Consider the following 27632-nt stretch of genomic DNA (forward strand, 5'->3'; position numbering starts at 1 on the left):
TGCACGGAGAAAATAAAGGATTTCTTACAACTGGCTAAGGGCGAAAATACGCTAATACTGGACAATACTTCAGCTGTTGTGGGCGGGTCCAAAGCAAATATGACATCATACTGCTGAGAAAATCTAAACGGCTTGATAATTGAGACTTAAGGTTTAAATTTTTAGAGGATTAAAAAAAGGAGTAAATGGATTTTTATCATTATAGGGTGATTGTGTCCACACACTGCTGTAGGATAGTTGCACCAATTGCTTTACAAAATGATTTACTAATATACAAATATGAAGTTTCTGTATAATGCGTACTATTTTATTCAATTGTAGGGCTTGTTCGGTTAGTTTCTTGGAGAGCTTATTTAATCAGGCCGATTAAAGACTATTAACTATTTTGATATGCACCCCGAATCACTGGTTCTAAACAAATGACTCAGTAGCATTTTCATTACTTGCCTAAGTCTAAGTAGCAGTGTCCATATGCATCAGTAGTTACACACACACTTATTGTATGTGTCTAACCCACAGTAACCAAGCATGGAAGAACTTCATATTTAATCTGTCAAAGTTTGAAATGAAATTAACAATTAAACATGCTACTGGGCAGTCATACTCTGATTGTTCAAAATCTTTAAAGCTCCTATGTCATACAGCAGAACAGATTTTCAGAGCATTTTGTCAGTTTGATAAGAACAATCAGATCTTTCTGACCTACAGAACTTATTTCTTCAATGTACATGACAGTGAATTTAACATTAGATATCAAAGAAACAGTCATAATCAAATGAGCACAAAAGACAATGAGTTTCATTTTTCTTTGAGCAAGATTAACTTCCTTGTTCCTTGTTGAGTAATGGAGGATTACGAAAACATGTGATTTACATTCTGCCATAATATAATGATCATTGTACATGGCTTTATTTCTTTAGTAATGAATATAGACATTTAAGGATGACATGCATTTTAGAGGAAAAATGTCGCTACGTTTAAAACATTGTGTAAATAAAATAACATTAGGTTATACATATGCACAACACATAAAAAAGGGAATGAAGCTTGGCAATATTTCAACTCTATAGATGACAAATGATTGAATTAAACATCCTGAGTTTATTGTAAGTACAAATGATGACATAACTATATACACTCTCTTGAGGTAAACATACACAATCACTGTTAACATTTTAACAGCAGCCCAATAAAATGATTTTTTTCTTCAATGATTATATAAATGATAAAAAAAATCTCTTACATAAAAATTTCTCCTCTATTAGTAGCAATAATAACTGGGATGTTTCAAATTGATCAAGAGTTACACACCATAGATATTATAAAATAAACATGATACAAGTCAGTGCTAGCTCTCTCTCTGTTTTGATGCAGTTTGTTAGTATAAACTCATACATTTTTCATATCAATACAGTTACTTGTTACTGAAGCCTCCTTGAATAACGGGTTACTGTTTTCACAATGGAATCCTTATTCATTGACGGTCACAGACATGGGATTGTCATACGCAGCAGTCTCCAGTTTATCAGCTTTCTTCCGGCGGAGTTCAGGAGGAGGCCGAGGTGGAGGGTTTATTGGAGGTTCTTTGATGCTATCCCCAACACGCTTTGGTGGCTCTGTGCGGGGCAGTATGGGCTCCCAGTGCTCTCCATGAATAGCTGCCTGTGATGCCAAAGTTGAAAATCATGCATGAAATCAAAGGCCACACAACCAAATGCATCTAAAAATAGATGTTGTCCAAAGAGTTCTTCTCCAAGTGACAGTTCATGAGTCAAATTACATAAAGTATTATACAAAAATACTGTGGGATGGATCATCATATTACACTCACATCAGCACATCAGTGGTCAGCGCAAATAATCAGATTCAGAGACATTTTTAAAACTTTAGTTAACTCAAAATTCTGTCGACATCTACATCATTGGCTGCGCCTGCGTTTACACTTGGCATTAACATGCGACCTGTATCCGGATGTTGTCCACATACATATTGAAAAACCAAGAAAACGCGCTTCTGATCGGAATGTTATCCGATCAGCGTGTCCTGCTCCAGAAGTAGTCGAGGATGTATTGTGATCGGATCTCAGTGTAATGTAAATGCAATCCAGCCATCGTGTCTGCATTTGCAGGTCGACATCATGCAAAATGCCGCCCTCTCTGCCATGAACTGTCAGGAAAAAAGACGGAGAACGTGTGGAGCGAGTCTACTACGCTTATCTACGCTTAAAATGCTTTTCAAAATAAAACCCACCACTTCAGGTTGACTTTGCACCGGGGCCATTCTCTGCAGACTTATTTAAATAATGCACGGAAAAGACAGATCCAATCGGTTATTCATATAGAGAAGTCACCTGATGTTGCCAAGTGTAAACGCGCCCTGTTCAGATTGACTGATGATCTGATCTGCTTGATCGGATCACAGTGATCACATGTTAATGCCAGGTGTAAACACAGCCATTCATACTCATGTCATAAAATTTTCTTTCTTCTGTGGAACGCAAAAGGGTAATGTAATGGCACTTTTCCACTGCGTGGTACTACTTCGCTCGGCACGGCTCAGTTCGGATCGGTTTGTGTTTCCACAGCAGTTTAGTACTGCTTTAGATTTAAATCTAGCGGGTCTGTTGTGTCTTGTGCTGAAAGTTCAATGACGCAGGCCAATCAGTGATCAGCAGAGTTTACACATCATGTTTTGGTAACGGTACGGCTCGCTTGGAACCTCGAGCCCCCCCCAAAAAAAGTGAGCTGTACTGAACCGTACCGTGCTGTACCATGCAGTGGAAAAGCGCCATAAGAATGTGCATATGAACTGCTTTTTTATATTCCGGTGCTTTTTGTAATTTTTGAAGCTTGACGATATCTGTCCCCTTTCATTTTCATCATTTAAAAACATTTTTCTAAACACTTCCATTTGTGTTCTACAAAAGAAATACAATCATATGGGTTTGAAACAACATGCGAGTGAGTAAATAACAGAATTTTCATTTTGGCTGAACTGTTTCTGCAACAGTTTGAATGTGAAAAAGGGGATTTTATAGGAGGAAGCAAATGAGCATGAAGCAATATCTTTTTTTTTCTTCTTCCTATCTTCTTTTAGTTACAGTGGTATTCACATTCATTCAGTCATGTTGTTTATCTGGAGTTCAGATGAAAAAGTACTGAATTGAATTGACTGGTCTTTTGAATTTACAGAAATTTACTGAACTTACTGAAAGATAGATTAAACTGGCAATTCCTAGACACACACATCCCAGAACTGTGGCTAACATGAACCCTCCAGGAACACACAGCCTGCAAAGTAAAACACACAGAGACAGACATATTTGTGCATTATTTGAAACACAAGTAAGATGGTATCTTATATGACAAGAGAAGGGACATGCATGACAACACCTGACTGAAATATAACAGACTTACGCAGCGTGCAAGAATGCTCTGACGTAATAGTTTCTGGTCAGGGGTCCAAAAGACTTTACACAAACTGTGAAGCAGTACTGACCACTGAAATCAAACAGAAAAGCTTTCCATGAGAAGTTTATGATTCAAAGCACACAAAGGAAGTCTTCATTATACAAATGACTCAGTTTAAAATATTTTGCATAGGAATTATTGAAATGAGTGTGTTGAAATAACCAGCCGGTACTTCCTGCAACTAGTTACAGTCTCAAATGAGTTCAGATTGACTCTTCATAAAACACTTACGTTCTCTCAACGCTGGTGCCTTTGCCCCGTTTGCTTCGTGGATATTCAAGCAAACACACAAACACACCGGCAGCACTATTACAGTCAAGGATATAAACGAGTACGCTTGAAATACACTTTGGTACTTTACCAAAAAATGTGGACTTCACAAGTCAAAAGACAAGAAGCTCACATGAGGAAATGACAATGAGGGCAAATCAGAGTCTCACGCATTTATAGGAAAGAGCCATGTAGAGGTTGTAAGGATACATGCCGAAAGCTGCAAACTGCCAGCCTCTGAACTGACCAGCCACCCCAACGATCCCACCAGTCGCATAAACTGTAACAGGAAAAAAAGTTAATTTCACTTCCTCATTTACATTTCCTCATATTCACACTAGACTACATCAACTTAAATATTATATTTCAAATATAAAAAATAAAATAAAACCATCTTTTTAAATATTGTTATTTTACATTCAACGTAACATTAGCTCTGAGAGTGGTTTTTTTAAAAGATAAAAAAAAGAGATTAACACACAATCTAAACAAAATAAAAATAAAACAATAAAAACAAAAAACACTTGAATGACAGCTGCTAGATTTATACTTTAAACACCATGTTGTATGTAGTTGCGGTCTTCTCTTTAGTTTTACATATCTATAGTCACGACAGTATTCGAGAAACATTAATGTAAGTAATACTTTAGTCCTTGTCTAAATGTTCTAGAGCGCCTGAAAAACTAAACGAGGTATAGAATTAGAGTATGTGTGTTCTTACTGAGTCCAGCAGCCAGAGCTTGCTCGTTTGCCCACATCGCCCACTCAATTTTCCCCATGATCACTTGAGTGCGGACTGACACTGATAAGTGAAGTTTATTTTCAACTTAATTCTATAAAAGAAAAGTAGGAAGTGGCCAGCGTGTCATAAACCCAGCCCTTTTCGTTTCATCACCCGTTAATAAAACGAAGTAACACAGGAGGCGGGACGACAGCAAACTGGAACTTTCTTCTTCTTCTTCAGTTTTATGGCGGGGCATTATCGCCACCTACTGTATTGGAGTGTGGACCAGAGTTTACCCATTTCATAATGAAAGTGAGGAGGTAACAAACAAACAAAATGAAAAGAAATAAACATTTTTTAAATAAAGAAATTAAACCTCTAAATGCTCTTAATCAGCTCTGTTCTCTTGAGATAAAGAGGAAACAAACAAACAAAATGAAAAGAAAAACATTTTCAAATAAGAAATAAAACCTCTAAATTCTCTTAATCAGCTCTGTTCTCTTGAGATAAAGAAATAAACTCTCTAATCCACAAGTAAATAATATATTTTTAAACTTTAGTTAATCCATTCCCACCTTCCTAAATTCATTCTTCATTGTTTCTCGTTCATTAGTATACTTTTGACAAACAAAAATAACATGTTCTAGTGATTCCTCTTTTCCACAATGCTCACATAATCCTGTTGGATGTTTATTTATTATTTTTAAGGTTTTATGGTGAATAACCAACACTCTCTCCACCCTCAATACCACGACTGAGGTGAGACCCTTGAGCAAGGGACCGAACTCCCAACTGCTCCCCGGGGGCCGCAGCATTGGCTGCCCACAGCTCTGGGTGTATGTTCACTACTGTGTGTACACTTGGATGGGTTAAATGCAGAGCACAAATTCCAAGTATGGGTCACCAAACTTGGCCACACACCACTTCCCTTTCCCTTATTCAGCATAGTATCCAACCCTTAATCTTGTTAGAATATTTTCTTCTTTGGTGCTTCTTTTAGTTATCCTCACAGGAACTTTCTCGTTGGTCAGATATGTCTATCCCATACGGAAAGGTAATATATTCACATATATGTGAAGCACTGTTAAATATATTGTAATATATTTTGAAAATATATTTTAAAAATGCATAGCTTTTATGCTCATGTTGTGTGTGTTTACAGGCTATTTGTGAAATTATATTCATGCCTCATATGATGTATTTTTAATCAATGTGTTTTTGCAATGCAGCAATGCATTTTGTTTCTACACTAAGTTTACCATTTTTAAAGCTATTATTATATTATATTATATTATATTACAAACCCGATTCCAAAAAAGTTGGGACACTGTACAAATTACGAATAAAAAAGGAATGCAATAATTTACAAATCTCATAAACTTATATTTTATTCACAATAGAATATAGATAACATATCAAATGTTGAAAGTGAGACATTTTGAAATGTCATGCCAAATATTGGCTCATTTTGGATTTCATGAGAGCTACACATTCCAAAAAAGTTGGGACAGGTAGCAATAAGAGGCCGGAAAAGTTAAATGTACATATAAGGAACAGCTGGAGGACCAATTTGCAACTTATTAGGTCAATTGGCAACATGATTGGGTATAAAAAGAGCCTATCAGAGTGGCAGTGTCTCTCAGAAGTCAAGATGCCAAGAGGATCACCGATTCCCCCAATGCTGCGGCGAAAAATAGTGGAGCAATATCAGAAAGGAGTTTCTCAGAGAAAAATTGCAAAGAGTTTGAAGTTATCATCATCTACAGTGCATAATATCATCCAAAGATTCAGCGAATCTGGAACAATCTCTGTGCGTAAGGGTCAAGGCCGGAAAACCATACTGGATGCCCGTGATCTTCGGGCCCTTAGACGGCACTGCATCACATACAGGAATGCTACTGTAATGGAAATCACAACATGGGCTCAGGAATACTTCCAGAAAACATTGTCGGTGAACACAATCCGAAAATAGGTCAAAAAAGAAGCCATATCTAAACATGATCCAGAAGCTCAGGCGTTTTCTCTGGGCCAAGGCTTATTTAAAATGGACTGTGGCAAAGTGGAAAACTGTTCTGTGGTCAGACAAATCAAAATTTGAAGTTCTTTTTGGAAAATTGGGACGCCATGTCATCCAGACTAAAGAGAACAAGGACAACCCAAGTTGTTATCAGCGCTCAGTTCAGAGGCCTGCATCTCTGATGGTATGGGGTTGCATGAGTGCGTGTGGCATGGGCAGCTTACACATCTGGAAAGGCACCATCAATGCTGAAAGGTATATCCAATTTCTAGAACAACATATGCTCCCATCCAGACGTTGTCTCTTTCAGGGAAGACCTTGCATTTTCCAACATGACAATGACAGACCACATACTGCATCAATTACAACATCATGGCTGCGTAGGAGGAGGATCCGGGTACTGAAATGGCCAGCCTGCAGTCCAGATCTTTCACCCATAGAAAACATTTGGCGCATCATAAAGAGGAAGATGTGACAAAGAAGACCTAAGACAGTTGAGCAACTAGAAGCCTGTATTAGACAAGAATGGGACAACATTCCTATTCCTAAACTTGAGCAACTCCTCAGTCCCCAGACGTTTGCAGACTGTTATAAAAAGAAGAGGGGATGCCACACAGTGGTAAACATGGCCTTGTCCCAGCTTTTTTGAGATGTGTTGATGCCATGAAATTTAAAATAAACTTATTTTTCCCTTAAAATGATACATGTTCTCAGTTTAAACATTTGATATGTCATCTATGTTGTATTCTGAATAAAATATTGAAATTTGAAACTTCCACATCATTGCATTCTGTTTTTATTCACAATTTGTACAGTGTCCCAACTTTTTTGGAATCGGGTTTGTATACAGTATTATATTATATTATACTATAGAATAGAACAGTATATCCTATATTCTCATTCAATTTAGGCCTACCAACTTAATATGTTATGAAGTTTCAGGACAAGTTTCTAATTTTATGTACTATGTACACTGCGGAACTTTGATGTGTTTGATGGGTACTCGCGTTGAACATTCGAGGCGCCTTTAAACTGGAGTGGAGGGAGTTACCATGGAAACGGGGTGTCAACTCAGCTGACAAGGAGCAAAACTAAGTCTCTCACTGTTGTTTTTACTGCTCTCAGGTAAGTTTAGTCCCTAAAATTACACAAATAATACATACAACTGTTCCTGACACTTTCTTGCATGTAATTGACATGCTTCTGTTGAATATTTACTTTAAATGGTTCAGTGTCATCGGAAAAAGTATGTTAGCGTCACAACCGTGAGCCAACTATAGAGGCTAACTATAATAGGTAAGCTAACTATAGATTCGAGCTCTTATTTATGAAAGTTTTGGATTTTAATCACACATTATGTGTAGATGAGCGGTTTTGATAGCTTTGTAAATGTTTTGATGGCAATTTGTTAAAGGGGTGATCGGATGCCCATTTTCCACAAACTGATATGATTCTTTAGAGTCTTAATGAAAAGTCTATAACATACTTTGGTTAAAATTTCTAAAAATTTTCTGGTAGTGTAAAAAAACACATTTTACCCTGTCAAAATCAGCTCTGTTTTCATCAAGCCATTTTTTTAGTCCATGTCCCTTTAAATGCTCATGAGCTCTGCTTGCCCCGCCCCTCTCTTCCGTGGGGTGACGAGCAGTACTGTTTACTTTAGCTGCGAAACTGGCTAACTAGCACATATTAGGAAATGTGATTAGCAAAGATTCATAAAAAACCCTTATACTCACTTCTTCTGTAGATGAAGCTGGATCACAAATGATTTGTGCGAACATTGATGCATTTAGACAGATCAGGGATCAGCACATTCACTTCAAAGCGAAAGTAACGTTAATCCTCTGCATCTTCAGTGGCTCAGATGTCGGGAGTAAATGATGACTGCTTTATTCATTATTACATCCAACAACAAAACACCTCAAATCGCTTAATCGGAGACATCTTTATGAAGGTAAAATAATGCCATAAAGATTTGCATGTGCAGGGTAAGATTTGTGAAAGTGTAAATCACGTTTCAAGCGCAAGAAAAAATTATTTGCTGTTACTCGTAAGTGTAATTCATGTATTGTGAAACTGCATCTTCATGCTAACCCAAAATAAATATGTTTTGCATTCTTATGACTTCCATTTTTATGCGCTTACACTTTTGGCATGTTTTTTTCGCAAAAATGTGGTCAAAAGCACTGCAAGCCTGTGAACAGTGATTTGCAAGCGAAAACAACAGTTTAAAGAACTGTAAAACGGATTGACCGCGTAGAACCAATCTGTATGTGTAAAAACACAGACTGTCAAATGTCTAAATGACTTCTTGTGTATGTAGGGCAGAAAGTTCCCGAAATAATCTGATATGTACAGCTCCGTCATTCTTTTCTCTGCGCTTACAGTTTTGGCACCATTCTTTCACTAACTGAGTTTTGCAAGCGTGAGGGGGAGGGCGGGTCCACCTTCTCTTTGTAGCCAATCAAATGAGGCTCTTGCTGACTCTCCATTTACTCTGTCTGATTGGTTCAAATAAACACATCATAAGCCAAGACATTTATCTTCATTTAGTTAGGGAATGTTCTCGATACTTTTAACGTACACATACAGTAAAAATAAATAAATAAATAAATAATATTAAAAAAAATGATATTTTATAAGTCGTGTTCCTTTAGGCTAGACTCCCATGTGTTCATACTGAATTACAAGCTGGTGTTAACATTATTTGGTTTGGTTTTGCTTTAAAATGAAATTTCATAATCTGTTTACACCACTGATGTTAAACTTTATAATTAAAATGATGTTATGTGACAATGCTCAACACTTTTTTTCAACACGCAAAAGAAGATGAATAACTAGATAAAAAAGTCTGTCAAGACAAACTTTAAGTTGGCTTGGGAAAGCCGGATCAGAAAGTTTGAAAAGTTTAAAAAGTTTAAGAAGCTTAAAAAAGTTTTACGTTTAATGGTTTGCAGTCTGAAATAGTTTAAAGTAGTTTTAAAAGCTTAAAGTTTGAATGTTTTAAAGGCAATACAGCCTTTATAGAATGTTTTTAGCATAAGCATGCTACTAGCATGTTGCTAGCATGTTTCTAACATGATTAACATGTTACTAGCATGTCGCTAACATGTTTCTAGCATGATTAGCAAGTTACTAGCATGTTTCTAGCATGATTACCATGCAACTAGCATGTCGCTAACATGATTAGCAAGTTACTAGCATGTCGCTAGGATGTTTCTAGCATGATTAGCATGTATCTTTACATGCTGAACTTTAACTCACACTCAGATTGTTCATGTCATTTCCCTCTCTCTTTTGAATTTATTCATGCTATACCTTTCCTCCCATTTGAAAAGACTTTAACAAATACAAACTTAAACCATTGCTAGACAAGGCAGCTAATTTTCACAGGAATAAGGCATTTATCTAAGACTGGTCTCTTCCCCTTGTAGTTAGACGCAATTAATGCTGGGCCTTAGCCTCATTGCTTTGATAGGAAGATAATTCATTTAATTATAGTTGCGCTCATGATTTTAAGGATATCAGCGTGTGAATTGCTATGAAATATTTGGAACTGATAATTTAATTTCATAACTATTCCCAGATGTGAAATTAAACTCATTTGATTAAAATAATTTCAGTTCCTGATTCCATATAGACTGATTGAGATAATTATGTGTGCTCTGATAATTTAATAATAACATTAAGATCTTAATTATTAACTATCAATGTGTTTGATTGTCGGGTCCGGGAGAAATTTATAATTGAGATGGTAAGGATTGATTTGTTCTGATGGTTCTAATGACACAAGGAGGAATTAGTAATCTGTTAGGTTTAGGGATGTGGAATTTGTAATTTAATTTCATAATTAATTACAGTTCCTGTTTCCATACTGGTTCCAGTTGTTGTCATGAGTCCGGGTCCGGCACTTCTCCCTGTCGCCACAGGAGGCCGCCATCTCCCGTCCTCATTTCCCATAACCAAATACACCTGCCACATTACTCACACCTGCCGCATCATTATTACACTCACGACACCCGCAGCTGTTCCCCATTGCCACAGACTATTTAGTCTCCCCTCTCCCACCACTCTGCCTGGTTGCGTTATATGATATTTGATATTTGTTATCTGATGTGTTTTGTTTCTAGTGTCTGCTCGGATCTGGGATACATGCACTGTGTTGCCGTTTTGTATCCCAGTCCGTTTCTGTTTTGTTTTTTTTGTGCCGTGTTGGCATTTTTGTTTGTATTAAAAGCACCTTACCTGCACCTGGACCCTGACTCCGTCTTTTCGCGGCGCCGCTTCGCGGTTGCGTGACAGAACGCAACCAGCAATCATGGGTCCAGCAGGGAGGTTGCTCAACATCCGCCAGGGAGACCGGAGCATGGAGGAGTATGCCAGGGACTTCATTGGAGTGGCTCGGCGGGCGGCTATGGATAAGACCTGCCTCATGGTCTTCTTTTACGGAGGCCTGGCCGAGCCCTTCAAGTCCCTGGTGCCATACTGGGACCCCGAGGAGTCGCTGGAAGACTACATCGACCTGGCTCTGCAGGTGAGCGGCTCATTCTTCAGGGTGGAGTTAGCTGCGGAGCCCGTTCACAGTTCTCCCGAGGCGGCGATCCGGGGGGCGGCGGAGGCGTCGTCGGCCGCGCCCAGTGCCTCACGCCCGCTTCCGGAGTGTCCTGGGCTGATGCGCAGCGTGTGGGAACCCCAGCTAATGTCGGTGCGAGCGGCGTTGACCGCTCACGTTCCTCCCGAGAGAGCGGTGCTTGCTCACGAAGCTCCCGAGAGCGCGGTGTTCGCTCACATTCCTCCCGAGGGCGCGGTGTTCGCTCGCATTCCTCCCGAGAGCGCGGTGTTCGCTCATGAAGCTCCCGAGACAGCGGTGCCCACCCACGTTCCTCCCGAGAGAGCGGTGTTTGCTCACGTTCCTCCCGAGACAGCTGTGCTCGCTCACGAAGCTCCCGAGGCGATGGTGACCGCTCACGTTCCTCCTGAGACAGCTGTGCTCGCTCACGAAGCTCCCGAGACAGCTGTGCTCGCTCACATTCCTCCCGAGACAGCAGTGTTCGCTCACGAAGCTCCCGAGGCGATGGTGCTCGCTCACGTTCCTCCCGAGACAGCTGTGCTATTCACGAAGCTCCCGAGACAGCTGTGCTCGCTCACGTTCCTCCCGAGACAGCTGTGCTCGCTCACGAAGCTCCCGAGACAGCGGTGTTCGCTCACGTTCCTCTCGCTCACGTTCCTCCCGAGACAGCTGTGTTCGCTCACGAAGCTCCCAAGACAGCTATGCTCACTCACGTCCCTCCCGAGACAGCTGTGCTCGCTCACAAAGTTCCCGAGAATACAAAAGTGTGGGTTACAGCAAGTGGAGCCACCCGTTCAGACGTAAACCTGGTGCAGGCTGGAGGGAAAAACTGAATATCTCTGTCCTAGTGTTGCACAGTGAAGTTCCGCAGCAGGCCTAGCAATCAGATGAGGAGTCAACAGGCTGACTGGGAGAAGGTGCAGATATACCACTTTGGCTAGCTATTGACTGAGGTACGTCAGACTCCGGGTCTGCGCCGACAGGATAACTCCCGAGATCTAGCCCTGCCCCTCTTCAGGCCAGCAGTTAATGACGTGCCTCACCCGTGTCTCAGCCCAGTTGTGCCAAAAGCCACACCTGTTTGAGAGGCTCACTGCAACTACGGTGGGGACTGAGTGTGCGGCAGGACCCTTACAGGAGCTCACCTGGTGTGCTAGGGCGGAGGGCCTTGCTGCTGTACTCCACTGGACCAATTTAATTCCTCACCCTGCCTAGGGCACAAGAACTTAATCTTCTAATTAGCCAAACTCCAAAAGAAAATTAGGTTTTTCTCAATACTTAGGCCAGCGTGTTTTACCCTACTAAAATTAGCAAAGTCAAACCCCTTGGTGCATCAACTCAACTGCGCCACCACGCTGCCACCCTTATTACTAATCCTGACATTGGGAGTAAATCCTCACTCTTCTTGTTCTCTTTTCTCCCTGCCACTATCTTCTAATTTGACTACTGCTGCTGTTTGCTGGGATTTTGCCTGAGGGAAAGCATAAGCAGAGAACTTTAGCAATTGAATAGGTATTTGTGAAACTTGAGAATGACGTTTCAAAATTGTTTTCCATTTACCTTCCTCTTTGTGAAATCCTACCCCACCAGGCTAAAGCAGATCAACGAAAAGGTAGGCGTTGGCGAGATTTCCAGCATGCACGAGGGACACTCTAACTAGCGTTGTGGTGTCAATCTTGCCATTACGGGACCAGTACTGTCATTGTTATTATTTTTCTTCACCTTGGAGAAAAATATTAGTAATCATAGACTTACAAAAAAAAAATCCTTTTACAAATCTCTGACTAAGAAGCAACCTTCTAACATCAGACTTTAAAAAAAAAAAAAAAGTCTAATATCAGAAAGAGATATTTTGTTCTTGTCCCTCTCCCTCACTTTGGCATTAGCCTAATCTTCGTCCTTGGGAAAAAAAAGAAAAGAAAAAAGAAGGGCTTTCCTTTACAGGAAAAGGTGGAAGCATTCAATTATCACCTGGTTCCTTGCTCCATTGGTGTTCTTCTTCCCTTCATCTGTTCTCTAGCTGTGCTATCTGTGTGTGTGTGCTCAATTTTTCCCCACAGAGGCAACAAATTAGAAGCACAGAGAACCACACTCACCTGCTTTAATACACACTCAACACTAGTACACACGCTACAGTGCATATCTACACCCCTTGTTTGTTTGAATCGTTTTGTTTGGTTTTTGTTTTGGTTTGTTTTGTTTTTCTCTTCAAGGTCTGTGTCAGTTGCGGTTTGAGACCTCCCTCACCCCGTCAGAACATGTCTCGCACGACAGAACATGTCGGTCACTGGGAGGATCTGGAAACATGGCTAAGTGTTGCGACAGACAGCCTCCTCCCTAAAGCCGCTGAAGCACTGTAACACCAGTCACAGGACCAGCTGGATGAAAACATAACAAGTCTCATGGCACAAGACCCAAGTCAAAGCTACAATAACAAAGAATTAGCTAAGATCACTGGCTCCTTAAGCCACACACTCATCGCTACCGTCAAGTTGAGCGACAAGCACGCTGCACAGCTCCAGCAGGAGCTGACACGCGCACAACGACGCATCGAGCAGCTGGAACTGGAAGCTCAGGAACGATGGGAAAGATCCGATGAGGTGGGACAAGGCGCTGAGGAGGAGATCAAAAGGCTACAAGAGACCCTAGCAGCTACTAGCCAAGAAATGAAACAAGTCAAGGCAGACTATGCTGATCGGTCTGAAAAGCTACAGTACGCAGAACAGCTGCTGGAGAAAGCAAAGGCCGACTTCAGGGCTGACAGTTTCCAAGAGGAACTCAAGCACACTTATGAACTGCGCCGTGAGCCATCGAGGACATGACACGCACCGACCTCACCCCTGCCAAGCAGGACTGGGTCACCTGTTCCTGGACTGACACGTGAGCAAAAGGTGGAGGGGGTGGTGTTGAAGCATTCACCAACTCCCCCTGGAGAACTTTACCTCACTTTACCTCAGCCAAAAGAATCTGCGGCAGCCAGCCACAGATCATCGCACGGCTTGGACCTAAAAGACCTCGACAAGCTCGCCAGGAACATTGGCAAATTCACCCAGAGCGTGCCAAATAGCCAAACTGTCCAAGCTTATCTCCAAGATATCGATTTACATCTGGAAATGCGACCTAACGTTACGGACAAAGATTGACTCTATTTACTCCGAACGACATCCAGTTCTGAAGTTCGCAGCTTCCTGGACAGGCAGCCTGCTCACACGAAGACTGATTACCAACTGCTCCGAGAAGCCCTCATTAAAGAGTTCTCCGACCCGGAGTCCGAACAAGGCCTAGTGGCTGCCCTGGAGACAAGACAAGGACATCACGAACCTCCGCAAGTCTACTACAGCCGACTCAAACGAGCATACTTCGGAACTCGCAACGAACCCGACATGGAGGACGAACTAAACTTCAAAACTCTCTTCCTAAGGAACCATCACCCCGGCGTAAGCCACCATCTTGGCGTTCTCGCATGTCCACGCACAATGCTCAACTGACCATCCCAGCACATAACAAGTCAAACATAACATCACAAACAAATGTCATAACCTATTAAAACCTATTATTTCCTATTATTATAGACATAATTTCAATATCTTTTTAATTTACAGCATGCATTTGAGAAAATGAGCATTCATATTTGAAGTTACCAATGCTTTGTCAATGTTAAGATTATTTTTAATACACTAATAAAAATACTGCAGGCTTTCTTTGAGTCTTTATTGCTTTATTAAAATTATGCAAAACAAAAATGTTTACTTTCATGAGCGGTCACGTATTTGCTCTCAATACAGTGTTTTCTCTCAAAGGTGGCATTTAATGAATCCTCAATATCAAGAACACATCCACGTATTTCCATCTGTCCTCTGCACTTGTGTTCTTGATGGCTGATTACAAGAATACAAGATAACTTAAAAAATGTAAATAAATTAAAGATTTCTTGTCTGTGACAAAATAACTGTAAAATTATGTCCAACCTAAACCACGGAGGTCATGCATCAAGGTTTCTGATGACAAGATGACGCACAACACTGTTTATGTATATTGTTCTTTTATGTTGATCTATTTGCTGGTTGAAAAAAACAACTCATTGCTGTTTTTGTTTTTTATAAACATCCGTAACTTACACTGCCCTCCAAAAGTTTGGAAACGCCCTAGAAAAGTGGAGTTTTGGACAATATTGGCATGAATCCTTTTTAATTTGAGATAATTTTGCACTAAGGGACAACGCAAACTATGAAAACATATTTCATTACATACACAGTTTATACATAAAAAAAACTTACATTTTCGATTCATCAAAATTATCCACCATTAGCAGCTCTGCATAATCTGGGCATCCGAGCTGTCATTTTATTCAAACATTGACTTTGAATTGGCAATCAATTGTTGAAGCTAGAAGGTGTGCCGACCCAAAAATCTTTTAAAAACCTGGGCCAAGTTTAAACCAGTAACCAGGCATCACAGCTGGCAAAGGGGCATGTCTGGTTTGACATGTATATATTGCCATTATTATGTTTTATTGCTGGTCTTCAAAGATAATGTCAAGTTACTTTAATGTATTTGCACCAAAAAATGATAAGGATTTATGCTGATATCATCCAAAACCGCACTTTGCCAGGGGTGTTTCCAAACTTTTGGAGGGCAGTGTAAATGTCCCCCATTCTTTAAGACTAATTTATATGAGTCTAAACAAAGATCAAATGCAGATCAGACAAAAAGACAAACTATGTCATCATATAAATCACTATTTTAATCAGAATAAATTCACTCTTTACCAGCAACTTATATTGAAATATATTTACAAAATATCTTTAATGATGCAAAACATATTTTTTTCTTTCTCTATAAGGATCTTTAGGGTTCATCTGAAATAGCACTCTTCTTGGGCAGCCCATCAGCCCCCAACAAATGAAGGTTTGGATCCTTCACCACACATGGCCCAGGACCAGCCTAAAAGCACATTATGCAGCAATTATGGTAAACAGGTCATACATACATTTTTTTCCTGACACAGGATTCAATATAGGGTATAGTGTTATATATTCTCATAGCATCATAAAATTACAGCTGAATCACTGATGTCACATAGACAATTTTAGCAATGTCTTTACTACGTTTTTGTGCCTTGACCATAATAGTACCCTTGCTGTCCATGGGGGTTCAGAGAGCTCTCAGATTTAATCAAAAATATCTCAATTTGTGTTCCGAAGATGAACAAAGGTCTTACAGGTTTGGAAAGACATGAGGGTGAGCAATTAATGACAGAATTTTCATTTTTGGGTGAACTATCCCTTTAATAAAGTACAGATTGAAGCCATTTTCAGACAGTTACCTCAGTGCTGATAATATAGCGTATACCCTTGGGCGTGGCATCCATATTAATGTCTCTCTTTAGCTCCTCAGAAAGGTCAGCTGAACACACAGGAAGACCTTTGACAAACCTGCAAATTAAAATGACTGAGCTTAGAGTTATGATCATAGCATGATGCACCTGTGCTCTCAATTTTTTTATTATTTTTTTTAAAATGAATACTAACATCATGCCTGATTTGTAACTTACTCTTCTCTGCTGACATCCGGGGGAAAGACATGACAGACCACCTGCACAAACTCTGGCAAGTGGTCTTGCAATGTGTAAATAACAGCATTAGGACCAGCATCAAAGGTATATGCCACCTGAAACAAGGCAAACGTTGCAAATACATCAATTCACTTATATCTAAACATAACAGTATGCTATAAGAATTAATAAAGAGTCAGAATAGGCTCAGTATTCAATACAGAGGCACCGATGTATCAGCTGCCAATATTTATGGGCCAATTTTTTATCAATTTGAAATCACTGGCATATCGGAAATGTCCAAAATGTCCACCCTGTCATTGTTCCAAAATGTCCTGTCGGCCATTTAGACTTGATAGAGTGGATTGAATGAAAATTAATGGGGAGGGGTCAGTATATCAGTGTGATTAAGGATGTAATTATATTATTTATTATTATAATATAATTTTTTTAGAAGTTGAATAAATGTTTCATTTTCATATTTTGTCATGATCAGTGTCTTCTGCATTATTTTAAATAATTCAATCATATCTATATAATCCAGTGTGGTCAATAGCTAGGTGTGGGGGCAATAACATGCAAACAAAAAACTGCATCCAAATATCAGTTTTCTCCAAATAAGAAAAAAAAAAAACAAACGTGTGAATTGTATGAGCTTCTTTAAAAACACATGGTTTACATCAAATCTTTTATTTCTTTATAATTTGAAAGCAAACAAATAACCCTGTTTATGAAAGGGACATCATACCTTTCAGAAAATATAATTTGCATCTTAATTTTGCAATGAAAACCTATTTAACAGTAATATATAAGTCCATGACAAGGTGGACATATCTTATGGTTTATGCTTTGAATAATGGCCCATAATTATCTAAAAACAATGTGTGGGAGCGCAGCTAATATGTTTCTATAGTACTTGAGTGTCTACTATTTTTGATATGACAAAGCGAATTGGAAATTAAAAGGAAAATGTTTGAGTATTGTGAGGGTTGAAAGGCACTCTATGGTCATATTGACCCATTTATATTGATATAATATGCTGTGATGCTTGGAAATACACGGCCTTTTCTTATGTAAACTAAATACACAATACAGTGATAGAACGCTAAAGTAGAATGTGGCTAATGTGATAGCTCAGTGAAAATGATTAAAAATTCACTTTAACCTTAACAGTTTACATTTATATACAGGTATAATGAACATTAACATAAATCTGATAATTACTTACAAGTGATGCTGACGCAAGGTTAAAGATTACAGAAATATACGCCGTTTAAAGAGAGCCATCGTTACCGCTGCCCGCATGGAGCACTCACTATTTCCTGATTCACATGAACACCAGAAATCGCAATTTAAAGTAACATTAAACTTGCAACTAGATGGAAGCTCTAAACTATTAATAAAGTGAATGGGAGAATTACTGTCATTAAAGAATTGTACTCAATAAACAATTGAATCTCTAATCAAATTAAACATTAAACATGGAAATTGTTTAAAGTGAAGTGATGTGTGGCCAAGTATGGTGATTTGTGCTCTGCATTTAACCCATCCAAGTGCACACACACACAGCAGTGAGCACACAACACACACCGTGAACACACACCCGAAGCAGTGGGCAGCCAATGCCAAACTTGTACCAGCACACTCCCCGTCTGGCGTGGGTAACACGCCACTACCACAGGTAATTTAAACTGACCTAGTCAAGTTTCTGAGGAGTGAGAAGGATTGTCTTAGTGATAGGCCGTATGAAAATCGTAGGGCCTTCCTTTTTAAAGACCTTGACTTCTACCTTGCAGACTTTATTGTCCTTGCTTGGGAAGACTTGAGTGACACGTCCCATTGGCCATTCATTCCTTTTTTGTTGTTCATCTTTCAAGAGCACAATGCTTCCTGGTTCAAGGTCAGGCTTACCAGAAGGCCACTTTTTTTTTCGGTTGCAAAAGAGTTAGGTACTGCTTTTTCCATTTATCCCAGGGGTGTTGTACCCTGCGCCACTGTCGGTTGTGAAGATTTTTGACCCAATCAGCAGCTGGGACAGGTGCACCTTGTGACCTTTTGGGTTAAGAGTGCATTGGGTGTTAGTTGAATGGATAATCTGGGTAAATTGAGGTCTGGCATTAATTATAGCAGCAACTTCTGCCATAAGAGTGGAGAGCATCTCATGTGTTAGAGCTGGAGTCAAGTCAAGTCACCTTTATTTATATAGCGCTTTTAACAATACAAATCGTGTCAAAGCAAATGCACAATATCAAAATAGGAAAATAGTGCGTCAATAATTTAAAATGACAAGATTAAACAGGTTGTGGACAGGTGTCTTTTATACTGATAACGAGTTCAAATAGGTGCCATTAATACAGGTAACGAGTGGAGGACAGAGGAGCCTCTTAAAGAAGGAGTTACAGGTCTGTGAGAGCCAGACATCTTGCTTGTTTGGTGGTGACCAAATACTTATTTTACCGAGGAATTTACCAATTAATTCATTAAAAATCCTACAATGTGATTTCCTGGATCCTTTCCCCCCATTCTGTCTCTCTGTTTCCCCCCATTCTGTCTCTCTGTCTGTCATTCTGTTGAAGTGTACCTATGATGAAAATTACAGGCCTCTCTCATCTTTTTAAGAGGGAGAACTTGCACAATTGGTGGCTGACTAAATACTTTTTTGCCCAACTGTATGTGTTCTCTTCATGAAGAGTCGTTTAGAAGAAACTTTGGTCCATAAAGCCAGTTGGTGTCTTGGAGATGAGCAGCAGTGTCAGACCTTGTTACAATGTCTGCTGGGTCATTCCATGTCAACTCAACCGGAGGTCTCGACTAAATGTTAATATTTATTCTGAAGAAAGATAAACATGTATAGAGGTGTTCATGGTCATCTTCACTGTTTTGAGTGTGTTGAGCTCCAGGTTGTTGAGACTGCACCTGACAGCCAGCTCTTTAACCTCCAGTGATGAGTCTGCTTACAGACAGGAGGTTAAAGAGCTGGCTGCCTGATGCAGTCTCAACAACTTGGAGCTCAACACGCTCAAAACAGTGGAGATGACCGTGGACTTCAGGAGAAACCCCCCTGCACTCCCCCCACTCACCATCATGGACAGCACTGTAATGACAAGTGGAGTTATTCAAATTCCTAGGCACCACTGTCTCTCAGGACTTGAAGTGTGACACTCACATTGACTCCAAAAAGGCCCAGCAGAGGTATTTCCTTCGCCAGCTGAGAAAGTTTAACCACAAGATCTGCTGAAACAGTTCTACTCGGCCATCATTGAATCCGTCCTCTGCACTTCAATAACTGTCTGGTTCACCTCAGCTACCAAATCTGACCTCAGAAGACTACAGAGGATAGTCTGGACTGCGAATCACTGGTACAACCCTCCCTACTCTCCAAGAACTGTACTTATCCAGAGTGAGCAGGCCTGTAACTCAAAAAGCATTAAAGATATCTTAATGCTCTTTTAGATATTGGGTCTTAAAGCTCTCCTTTGGCATCTTCATTTTAAAGGCCCTTAGTAAGGTTTCACAAAATAAAACGGAGCAAATAAGTGTAATGATATTAATAAAAACAGTATTCTTCCACCAAACAATGTAGTTCCTCAGAAACAGTTGTGGTTGGGACCTATGGTTGGAACAAAGTGGTTGCCAAGCAACACACAAACAAAGGTGTAGGTTTGTAGTGTAATTTACAACGGCTTCAAACGTGGCTCAACCAATCAGAATCAAGGACCAGAACAATCCGTTTTATAAAACCAAATGTGATCACTTTGCAAAAATATGATAATTATTTTCTTTTAAAGAAGAATGTCTGAAGAACAAATAATGTTGAAACTAGAAATGTATCTCATTTCCTTCTGTCAAAACAACTGCATTGAACATACCTGCCTTGAGTGCCATAAGTATTTTTCTTCCAAAGTTTGTGCTCAAGAAGTCTTAAAGATATCACATTATAATTTTAGATTCTAGTTCTTAATAAACTTTTCTTTTGGAATCTTTATTTTCAAGGCCCTGTATCATCATGGTGACAGACTGAAAGCAGCTGTTTTTTTTTTTACAGAACATTTATAGTTAATAATAGTCTACTGGTGTTATACCTTCAGTCATTTTGAAGTTGAACTGCCTCGACTTTTCAGATTTTTTTAAAGCATTTTCCTCGTATTATTTCTGAACATATATGTACAAGACAAGTTTGTACAAGATGTAGTTGTAGTTCATGCATCTTTTCAGCATAGATATTTAAAGGGGTGGTTGATTGTGATTTCACTTTTTTTTTACTTTAGTTAATGTGCAATGTTGCTGTTTGAGCATAAACCATATATACAAAGTTAAGAGTTCAATGCAAACAGAGATATTGCGTTTTAAAATCATGTCAGTTTATTGCCTACAAAAATGGCTAGTAGGGACTACCACAAGCTACTTCCCGGGTTCGTGACATTACAAACCCAGAAATTTACATAAACCCTGCCCCCGGGAACAAGCAACAAAGGAGGAGAGACCATGTTGCATTGCTTTAGAGAAGAGGAAGACTTGTTGCCATACCGTCAAAACTAGGGGTGCACAAAAAATTATATTCTTATACAAATCGTGATTCTGTCTTCTAACGATTCTAATGGATTCACAAGTTTCAAAATCAATGGTCTAAAGCAGTGGTTCTTAATCCTGTTCCTCGCATCCCCCTGCTCTTCACACGCTCTGCTCTGCATCTCTCTCGCTCTCTCTCTCAGCTGAATCAGATCATCAGCTCATCAGGTCCTTCAATGAACGGTGTTCCAATTATGTACTTTAGACAGATAGATATTTTTCACATAGCTACGAGAAGCGTTAAACATGGATGTGCACATGGTTGCTGTGGTAGTAGCTGGCAAACACTTCTTACTGTTACTGCTACAACGCAATCATGCATTCTGCTGTATTACAGCTTTAATCAGGATAAATTTGCTGATTAACATTTACAATTAACAGAATGTATGAGATAACAACAAACAAAGAAACATGCCATTCTGAAACGTCCTGTAAGAGCCGTGCTTGCACAGGTTCTGCGCGATCCTCTTCACTAATATTCTCTGGGTCTCAATCAAGCTCAAATTGATAAGCAATATTGACATTGTTTACAATACAACCAGAGTGCATTCTGAGGTGAGGGGCACAACGTTTCTGAATGCGCACTACGCGGTTTAGCGAATCACAACACACTGGACCAGCTAACCAATCTGAGCCCATTGCGTATTTCTGAGGGAGGGGCTTCATTAAACCAGGAAATCATCAGATCGTTCATTGGAGGACAGAACAGTGTAGAATAAAGGTAAATTATGTGAAAATAATGCGTTTTAAAAAAAAAAGAAACATTAACATGTTAGACTGATCCCCATAAACACAATAAAGCCTAGAAAAAAATCAGTCAGTGATTTGTGATTTGTTTAACATTTACATCATGTTGACAACTTCATGTGTGGTGCACTTGTAATAGAATTTTCTTTAACTAGAGGGTTAATAAAGAAAAAGCTACTTGAATCATGTTGTAGTTACATTTGTTGACAAGTTAAAAATCGTAAAAAAAAAAAAAAAAGAATCGGTCAAACGTTCTGAAAAAAAAAAAAAGAAAATCAAGATTTAAATTTTTTGCCATATTGCCCAGCTCTAGGTCTTCTTTTATTTGTGTATAGTAATAATAACAACAAAACAATGTGTGTTTGTAAAATAAAGAAAACAAACAGGGTGCACTCTCTGCCGTCTGAATCTGAATCTTGCGAATACTTGCCTCACAGACATGATAAATATATGTATCAGTGGTGTTTCCTCCGAGGAGGCAAGGGAGGCAGTGTGTCCTCTCCTCAAAATTGGATGAGAAAATAATCGATATTAAAAAAATAAAACGGCGCAAATATGATTAAATATGATATTAAAAGTCTTAAGGTCACTAGTTTTTATAAAGTAACACTGTCCAACAGCGACACCTGCAGGTAAAGTTACAGTGGAGACTGCCTCCCTTCGGTCCATTGACTTTCTACAGAGACCTCTTAGTGTGCCGTGACTTTTCTGGAGGCTTATTGAGATGAATGGGGGAAAGTCACGTTAGAGGAGGCAATGCCTCCATCGCTCTGTAATTGGATATGACCGGTTATGATTGGATGTGATTGGTTCTTGAGATAAATCCTGCCTCTTGTTTTCGTGCAAGCTCTCGATCTGAATGAAGAAAATTATGGCGTTATTGACTAATTATAAAGTAAGTAAGCAATTCTCCCGCTTAAATATCACTGCTTTGTGTCATGTCAAAATGAAACATGAAATGGCTTGAAAACGTGATGACTGTCAATTTTTTGTGAATATTCAGCTTGATGAAATGAAAGATGTATCTTCGTGCCTGTGACAATGTTTGTGACAGGGCTTTTATGACGATGACCTGAAAATAAGTTGACTATTAAAAAGAACAGCTGAACCTCAGTTCACAAATACAAAACAGAATGTCTATTTACAAGTGCAAATATTGGCCGCCTTGTTGGCAGAGATTATTTACACTAACTCCGCCCATCAACATGTGATTACAAAGTACTACAGCTCCAGTGGCGCATATGGAGAAGTGTGTCGAAGTTGTTTTTGACACGATCGACCGGGGTTCGAATCCACGTTTTGCCAAACTTTTTTCCTACCGTTTCAAATCATGTCGGAAAGGCATATTTTCAATAATAATGAAGTAAATGATCTAAAAGTTGAACATAAAGTATCGGGTAGGGTTAGGGTAGGTGTAGGGAGGGATTTATTGTCCCAATAAGGTAACATCCATTTAATAATTTGAATTAAAATTATATTTTACACTCAATATATTATTATTGCATACTGTTTTATAATGTACTACAATACTGAAGTGCAGATAATTGTCACTACTTGCAAAAAGTAGTATAAATAGCAGAAAATCCTGCTAGGTGTAAACAGAATAGCTATTTGCACTTAGTGTAAACATTAAGTGTAACAGGGACATGAATATATATATATATATATATATATATATATATATATATATATATATATATATATATATATATATATATATATATATATATATATACACATACAGTGCCCTCCATAAGTATTGGAACAGCAAAGACAAAATTGCTCTGTTGGTTACAAAAAAAATTCTGCTGTACTTAAGGTTCCTAAGAGCACAGTGGCATCCATAATCCTTAAATGGATGACGTTTGGGACGACCAGAACCCTTCTTAGAGCTGGTCGTCTGGCCAAACTGAGCTATCGGAGGAGAAGAGCCTTGGTGACAGAGGTAAAGAAGAACCCAAAGATCACTGTGGCTGAGCTCCAGAGATGCAGTCGGGAGATGGGAGAAAGTTGTAGAAAGTCAAACATCACTGCAGCCCTCCACCAGTCGGGGCTTTATGGCAGAGTGGCCCGACGGAAGCCTCTCCTCAGTGCAAGACACAAAAAAACACCTGAAGGACCACAAGATGGTGAGAAATAGGATTCTCTGGTCTGATGAGACCAAGATAGAACTTTTTGGCCTTAATTCTAAGCGGTATGTGTGGAGAAAACCAGGCACTGCTCATCACCTGTCCAATACAGTCCCAACAGTGAAGCATGGTGGTGGCAGCATCATGCTGTGGGGGTGTTTTTCAGCTGCAGGGACAGGACGACTGGTTGCAATCGAAGGAAAGAAGGAAAGATATCCCAAGTACAGGGATATCCTGGACGAAAACCTTCTCCAGAGTGCCCAGGACCTCAGACTGGGCCGAAGGTTTACCTTCCAACAAGACAATGACCCTAAGCACACAGCTAAAATAACGAAGGAGTGGCTTCACAACAACTCCGTGACTGTTCTTGAATGGCCCAGCCAGAGCCCTGCCTTACACCCAATTGTGCATCTCCGGAGAGACCTAAAAATGGCTGTCCACCAACGTTTACCATCCAACCTGACAGAACTGGAGAGGATCTGCAAGGAGGAATGGCAGAGGATACCCAAATCCAAGTGTGAAAAACTTGTTGCATCTTTCCCAAAAAGACTCATGGCTGTATTAGATCAAAAGGGTGCTTCTACTAAATACTGAGCAAAGGGTCTGAATACTTAGGACCATGTGATATTTCAGTTTTTATTTTTTAATAAATCTGCAAAAATGTCAACAATTCTGTGTTTTTCTGTCAATATGGGGTGCTGTGTGTACATTAACAAGGAAAAAAAAATGAACAAATGATTTTAGCAAATGGCTGCAATATAACAAAGAGTGAAAAATTTAAGGGGGTCTGAATACTTTCCGTACCCACTGTATATATAAACCCCATAATCCCCAACCCCTCCACCCTCAACCTGCTGTGGGAATTCTCAACTCCCAGTTGAATTCAAAAGTTGGCAGCCCTGCATCTGTGTTTGGCATTTGATGGCTTTTTTAGGGTTTGTAAAGCTCCTTAGTCTCAAACTCAGGTGTCGTACCCACAGTCCTCTCTGATGGAATATTTCATACAGAAATGCTTTCTAGTGACCATTGTTGTGTTTGACTAATTTAACATCGGTTTCATCTGTCTGCCAGGAAACAATATTTGTGTTTACAGGGTAATAGGTTGAGATTATGAGCTCTTTTCAAGGATGAAATAATGATGGGATTTCTCAAAATTTGCATGGTTAGTGACATTAAATCTCTGAATATTTGAATGTATTACTTGCACTCACCCTGGTCTCCCCATAGTACTGGTTGTAGCGGTGCACTAGGCTGATGATCTGGTGCGATATGTTGTTCAGGTAGAATATGGGTGGGTAGGTGTCCAGACAGATGGCATGAAACTGATTACTGTCTTTCATGGTCAGCTCACCAAATGCTGGAAAGTCTCGTTGTTGTATAACCCTGATCATCTCCTCCATACGACTGGGGACCACAACATCTGCCCGGTACTGTGAAAGAGTATAGAAGGTGAATTTATTTGTCTACAAACCTATGTAAATTAAACAACCTAAATTATTTTCCTTGTATTGCACTGCTAGATTACAAGATGTAAATTCTGATTGCAAAAAATGTGTTAAATAATTTCAGGTTACATGCAGGTTACATTGTTACATCAGTAGAGTGGATCACTGTGGGTCACTGAATCACCCATTCATGAATTGTCCCAAAATCCACACTTGTGGTCTTTGCACTCGTCCACCTGCCAATTTGCATGACGTATTTCCTTACAACATGCTTTTGTTTAGATTTTTTAATTGGCACAGCAATAATACACAAGTTACTCAACATTAACTTGTTTTTTTTTCCTATTTCAGACTGAAGATCATGATCATGAAGACCAGCTGTGATAATCTGTGCTGATATGCACAGTGCTGGTAGATCACTTGCAAAATGTAATCTGTTACTGATTTCAAATTACATGATGAAAATTGTAGTTAGAAACAATCTATTAGATTACTTGCTTTAGGTAATGTGCTCTGGCTACTTTTTGATTACTTTTATAAAAAGTTTTTACCCAACTCATTTATTACATAGATATGAATAGCAGTATAAGCAGTGTTCAGTAACTTGCAAAATTATCTCTCTCATGCATGGTCTAACTGACTGAGGTGCTTTTGTTATAGATCACAAATTTATTTGTGATATTTTTATGCCATTCTATTTTTATATTCTATATACACAGTAGGATTTTTAGAGGTGATGAATAATTTAATTGATTATTCATAAAAAAGCAACTATAATTTGTGAGCATTTTAAAATGTTATACAGTCTTAATTTAATATATAAAGTTACATGGTACTTAAAGGGATACTCCACCCCAAAATGAAAATTTTGTCATTAATCCCTTTCCCCCCATGTTGTTCCAAACCCGTAAAAGCTTCGTTCAAATCAAACCACTGATGGCAGATGGACTATCCTGATGATGCTTTTCATACTTTTATGGACCTTGACAATGCAATTTACTATGCAATCAATGGGACAGTCACAAACCTCCCGGTTTTCAGCCAAAATATCTTAAATTGTGTTCCGAAGACGAACAAAGCTTTTACAGGCTTGGAACAACAAGGGGGTTGGTGATTATTGACAAAATTTTCATTTTGTGGTGGAGTATCCCTTTAACTTTCGGAATCTGATTGCATAATCTGAATATGATATCATCATATAAATTGATACCCAGCACTGTTCACAGAACAACATCACTTGCACTTGCTTGTGTGATATTGCTAAAATACATGCCAGTAGAATGCAAATAGAAATGACAAAACCTTCAGAAGTTGGCTTGTCTCCACACTAGTATGCATTCCAGATGTGCTCCCAACAGACTTCTGATCAGCACTCACCTGAGAAGAAACATCTACAGATCAGATACAGAAATGAGTAGCTGACAAATGGACATTAGCATTTTTCAAGATCTCAGGGTAAACTGATTTTATCTGTATGAGGCAAGTGTATGATTTAAGATCCTTTAACTGGCCACCACATTCAGAGGTGGTGTGAGTCCTCTAGAATGCATCTTGCAGGACATTTAATGATCTGACCAGTAAAAACACGAAATGAGAAAGTGTAAATACCCTCTTTCTGTCATTCTGTCACATTTATAGTGTAAAAGGTAATGATTTCTGATACATTATATACAACACGATTGCTTACCTGTCAATCAATCACTGCACAAAAAAACAAGGGCTTATACTTTGACAAAGCTGTCAAGTCAAGTAAAGAAAACAACAACTAATAAATAAAAAAGTGAAAGAAAAGGAAAAAGTGGAAAAAGTCAAAACAAACAACACAAAGACTTAAAAGAACATTTTGAACATGCCGTAGATTATTGAACATGGTGTATATGATTTGCTTTGAACAAAAGCTTGTTAAATGAAAAGTAGATAGAAGTAAAACATATTTTAAGTTTTAAAATAACCCCTTCTAAAATGACAACATTAATTTTGTTCATAAAATCATGTATGTTGAGTAAAATCAAGTATTTGGAAGTAACAGTATAGCAGATTTTTTGTGCCTTGTCATTAATGTGATGACAGGAAATAGATATCCAGGTGTTAAAGGTATTTAAACTCTTTTAAAAGAGTTTAAAAAGGTTTGTTAAAC

The 27632-nt window shown here is 39.1% G+C and overlaps 2 protein-coding genes across 3 annotated transcripts in view; both read right to left on the minus strand.

Annotated features, from left to right (window-relative positions):
- Nucleotides 1–1081: 1081 nt before the first annotated feature.
- cyba (cytochrome b-245, alpha polypeptide) lies at nt 1082–4713 on the minus strand. Its single transcript, XM_079373838.1, has 6 exons — nt 4462–4713; nt 3951–4020; nt 3702–3776; nt 3417–3500; nt 3209–3290; nt 1082–1662 (listed from the first exon to the last, which is right to left on the minus strand). Exons 1-6 carry the CDS (start codon nt 4517–4519, stop codon nt 1471–1473), a joined length of 561 nt encoding a protein of 186 aa, XP_079229964.1. The 5' UTR covers nt 4520–4713; the 3' UTR covers nt 1082–1470.
- Nucleotides 4714–14755: 10042 nt separating this feature from the next.
- Nucleotides 14756–27632, minus strand: part of mvda (mevalonate (diphospho) decarboxylase a) — a 31954-nt gene continuing 19077 nt past the window's right edge. For both annotated transcript variants that reach the window (XM_079373529.1, XM_079373528.1), the window contains exons 6-10: nt 26798–26872; nt 25262–25480; nt 16606–16721; nt 16378–16486; nt 14756–15995 (exon numbers count right to left, since the gene is read on the minus strand). In XM_079373529.1, coding sequence (XP_079229655.1) covers nt 15900–15995; nt 16378–16486; nt 16606–16721; nt 25262–25480; nt 26798–26872 — 615 coding nt within the window. In that variant the 3' untranslated portion in view covers nt 14756–15899. The remainder of the gene's footprint in view (nt 15996–16377; nt 16487–16605; nt 16722–25261; nt 25481–26797; nt 26873–27632) is intronic.

This window comes from Barbus barbus (genome assembly GCF_936440315.1).
Source record: "Barbus barbus genome assembly, chromosome: 23".
In the NCBI taxonomy this organism is placed as follows: Eukaryota; Metazoa; Chordata; class Actinopteri; order Cypriniformes; family Cyprinidae; genus Barbus; species Barbus barbus.

Excerpts from the sequence above, each read along its gene's own strand:
- cyba (XM_079373838.1), bottom strand. The coding sequence starts at position 4,519 with ATGGGGAAAATTGAGTGGGCGATGTGGGCAAACGAGCAAGCTCTGGCT. Across the intron at positions 4,021-4,461 it reads AGCTCTGGCTGCTGGACTCA|TTTATGCGACTGGTGGGATC; the intron begins GTAAGAACACAC and ends TTCCTGTTACAG. Across the intron at positions 1,663-3,208 it reads CCAGTTTAATCTATCTTTCA|GCAGCTATTCATGGAGAGCA; the intron begins GTAAGTTCAGTA and ends TTGGCATCACAG.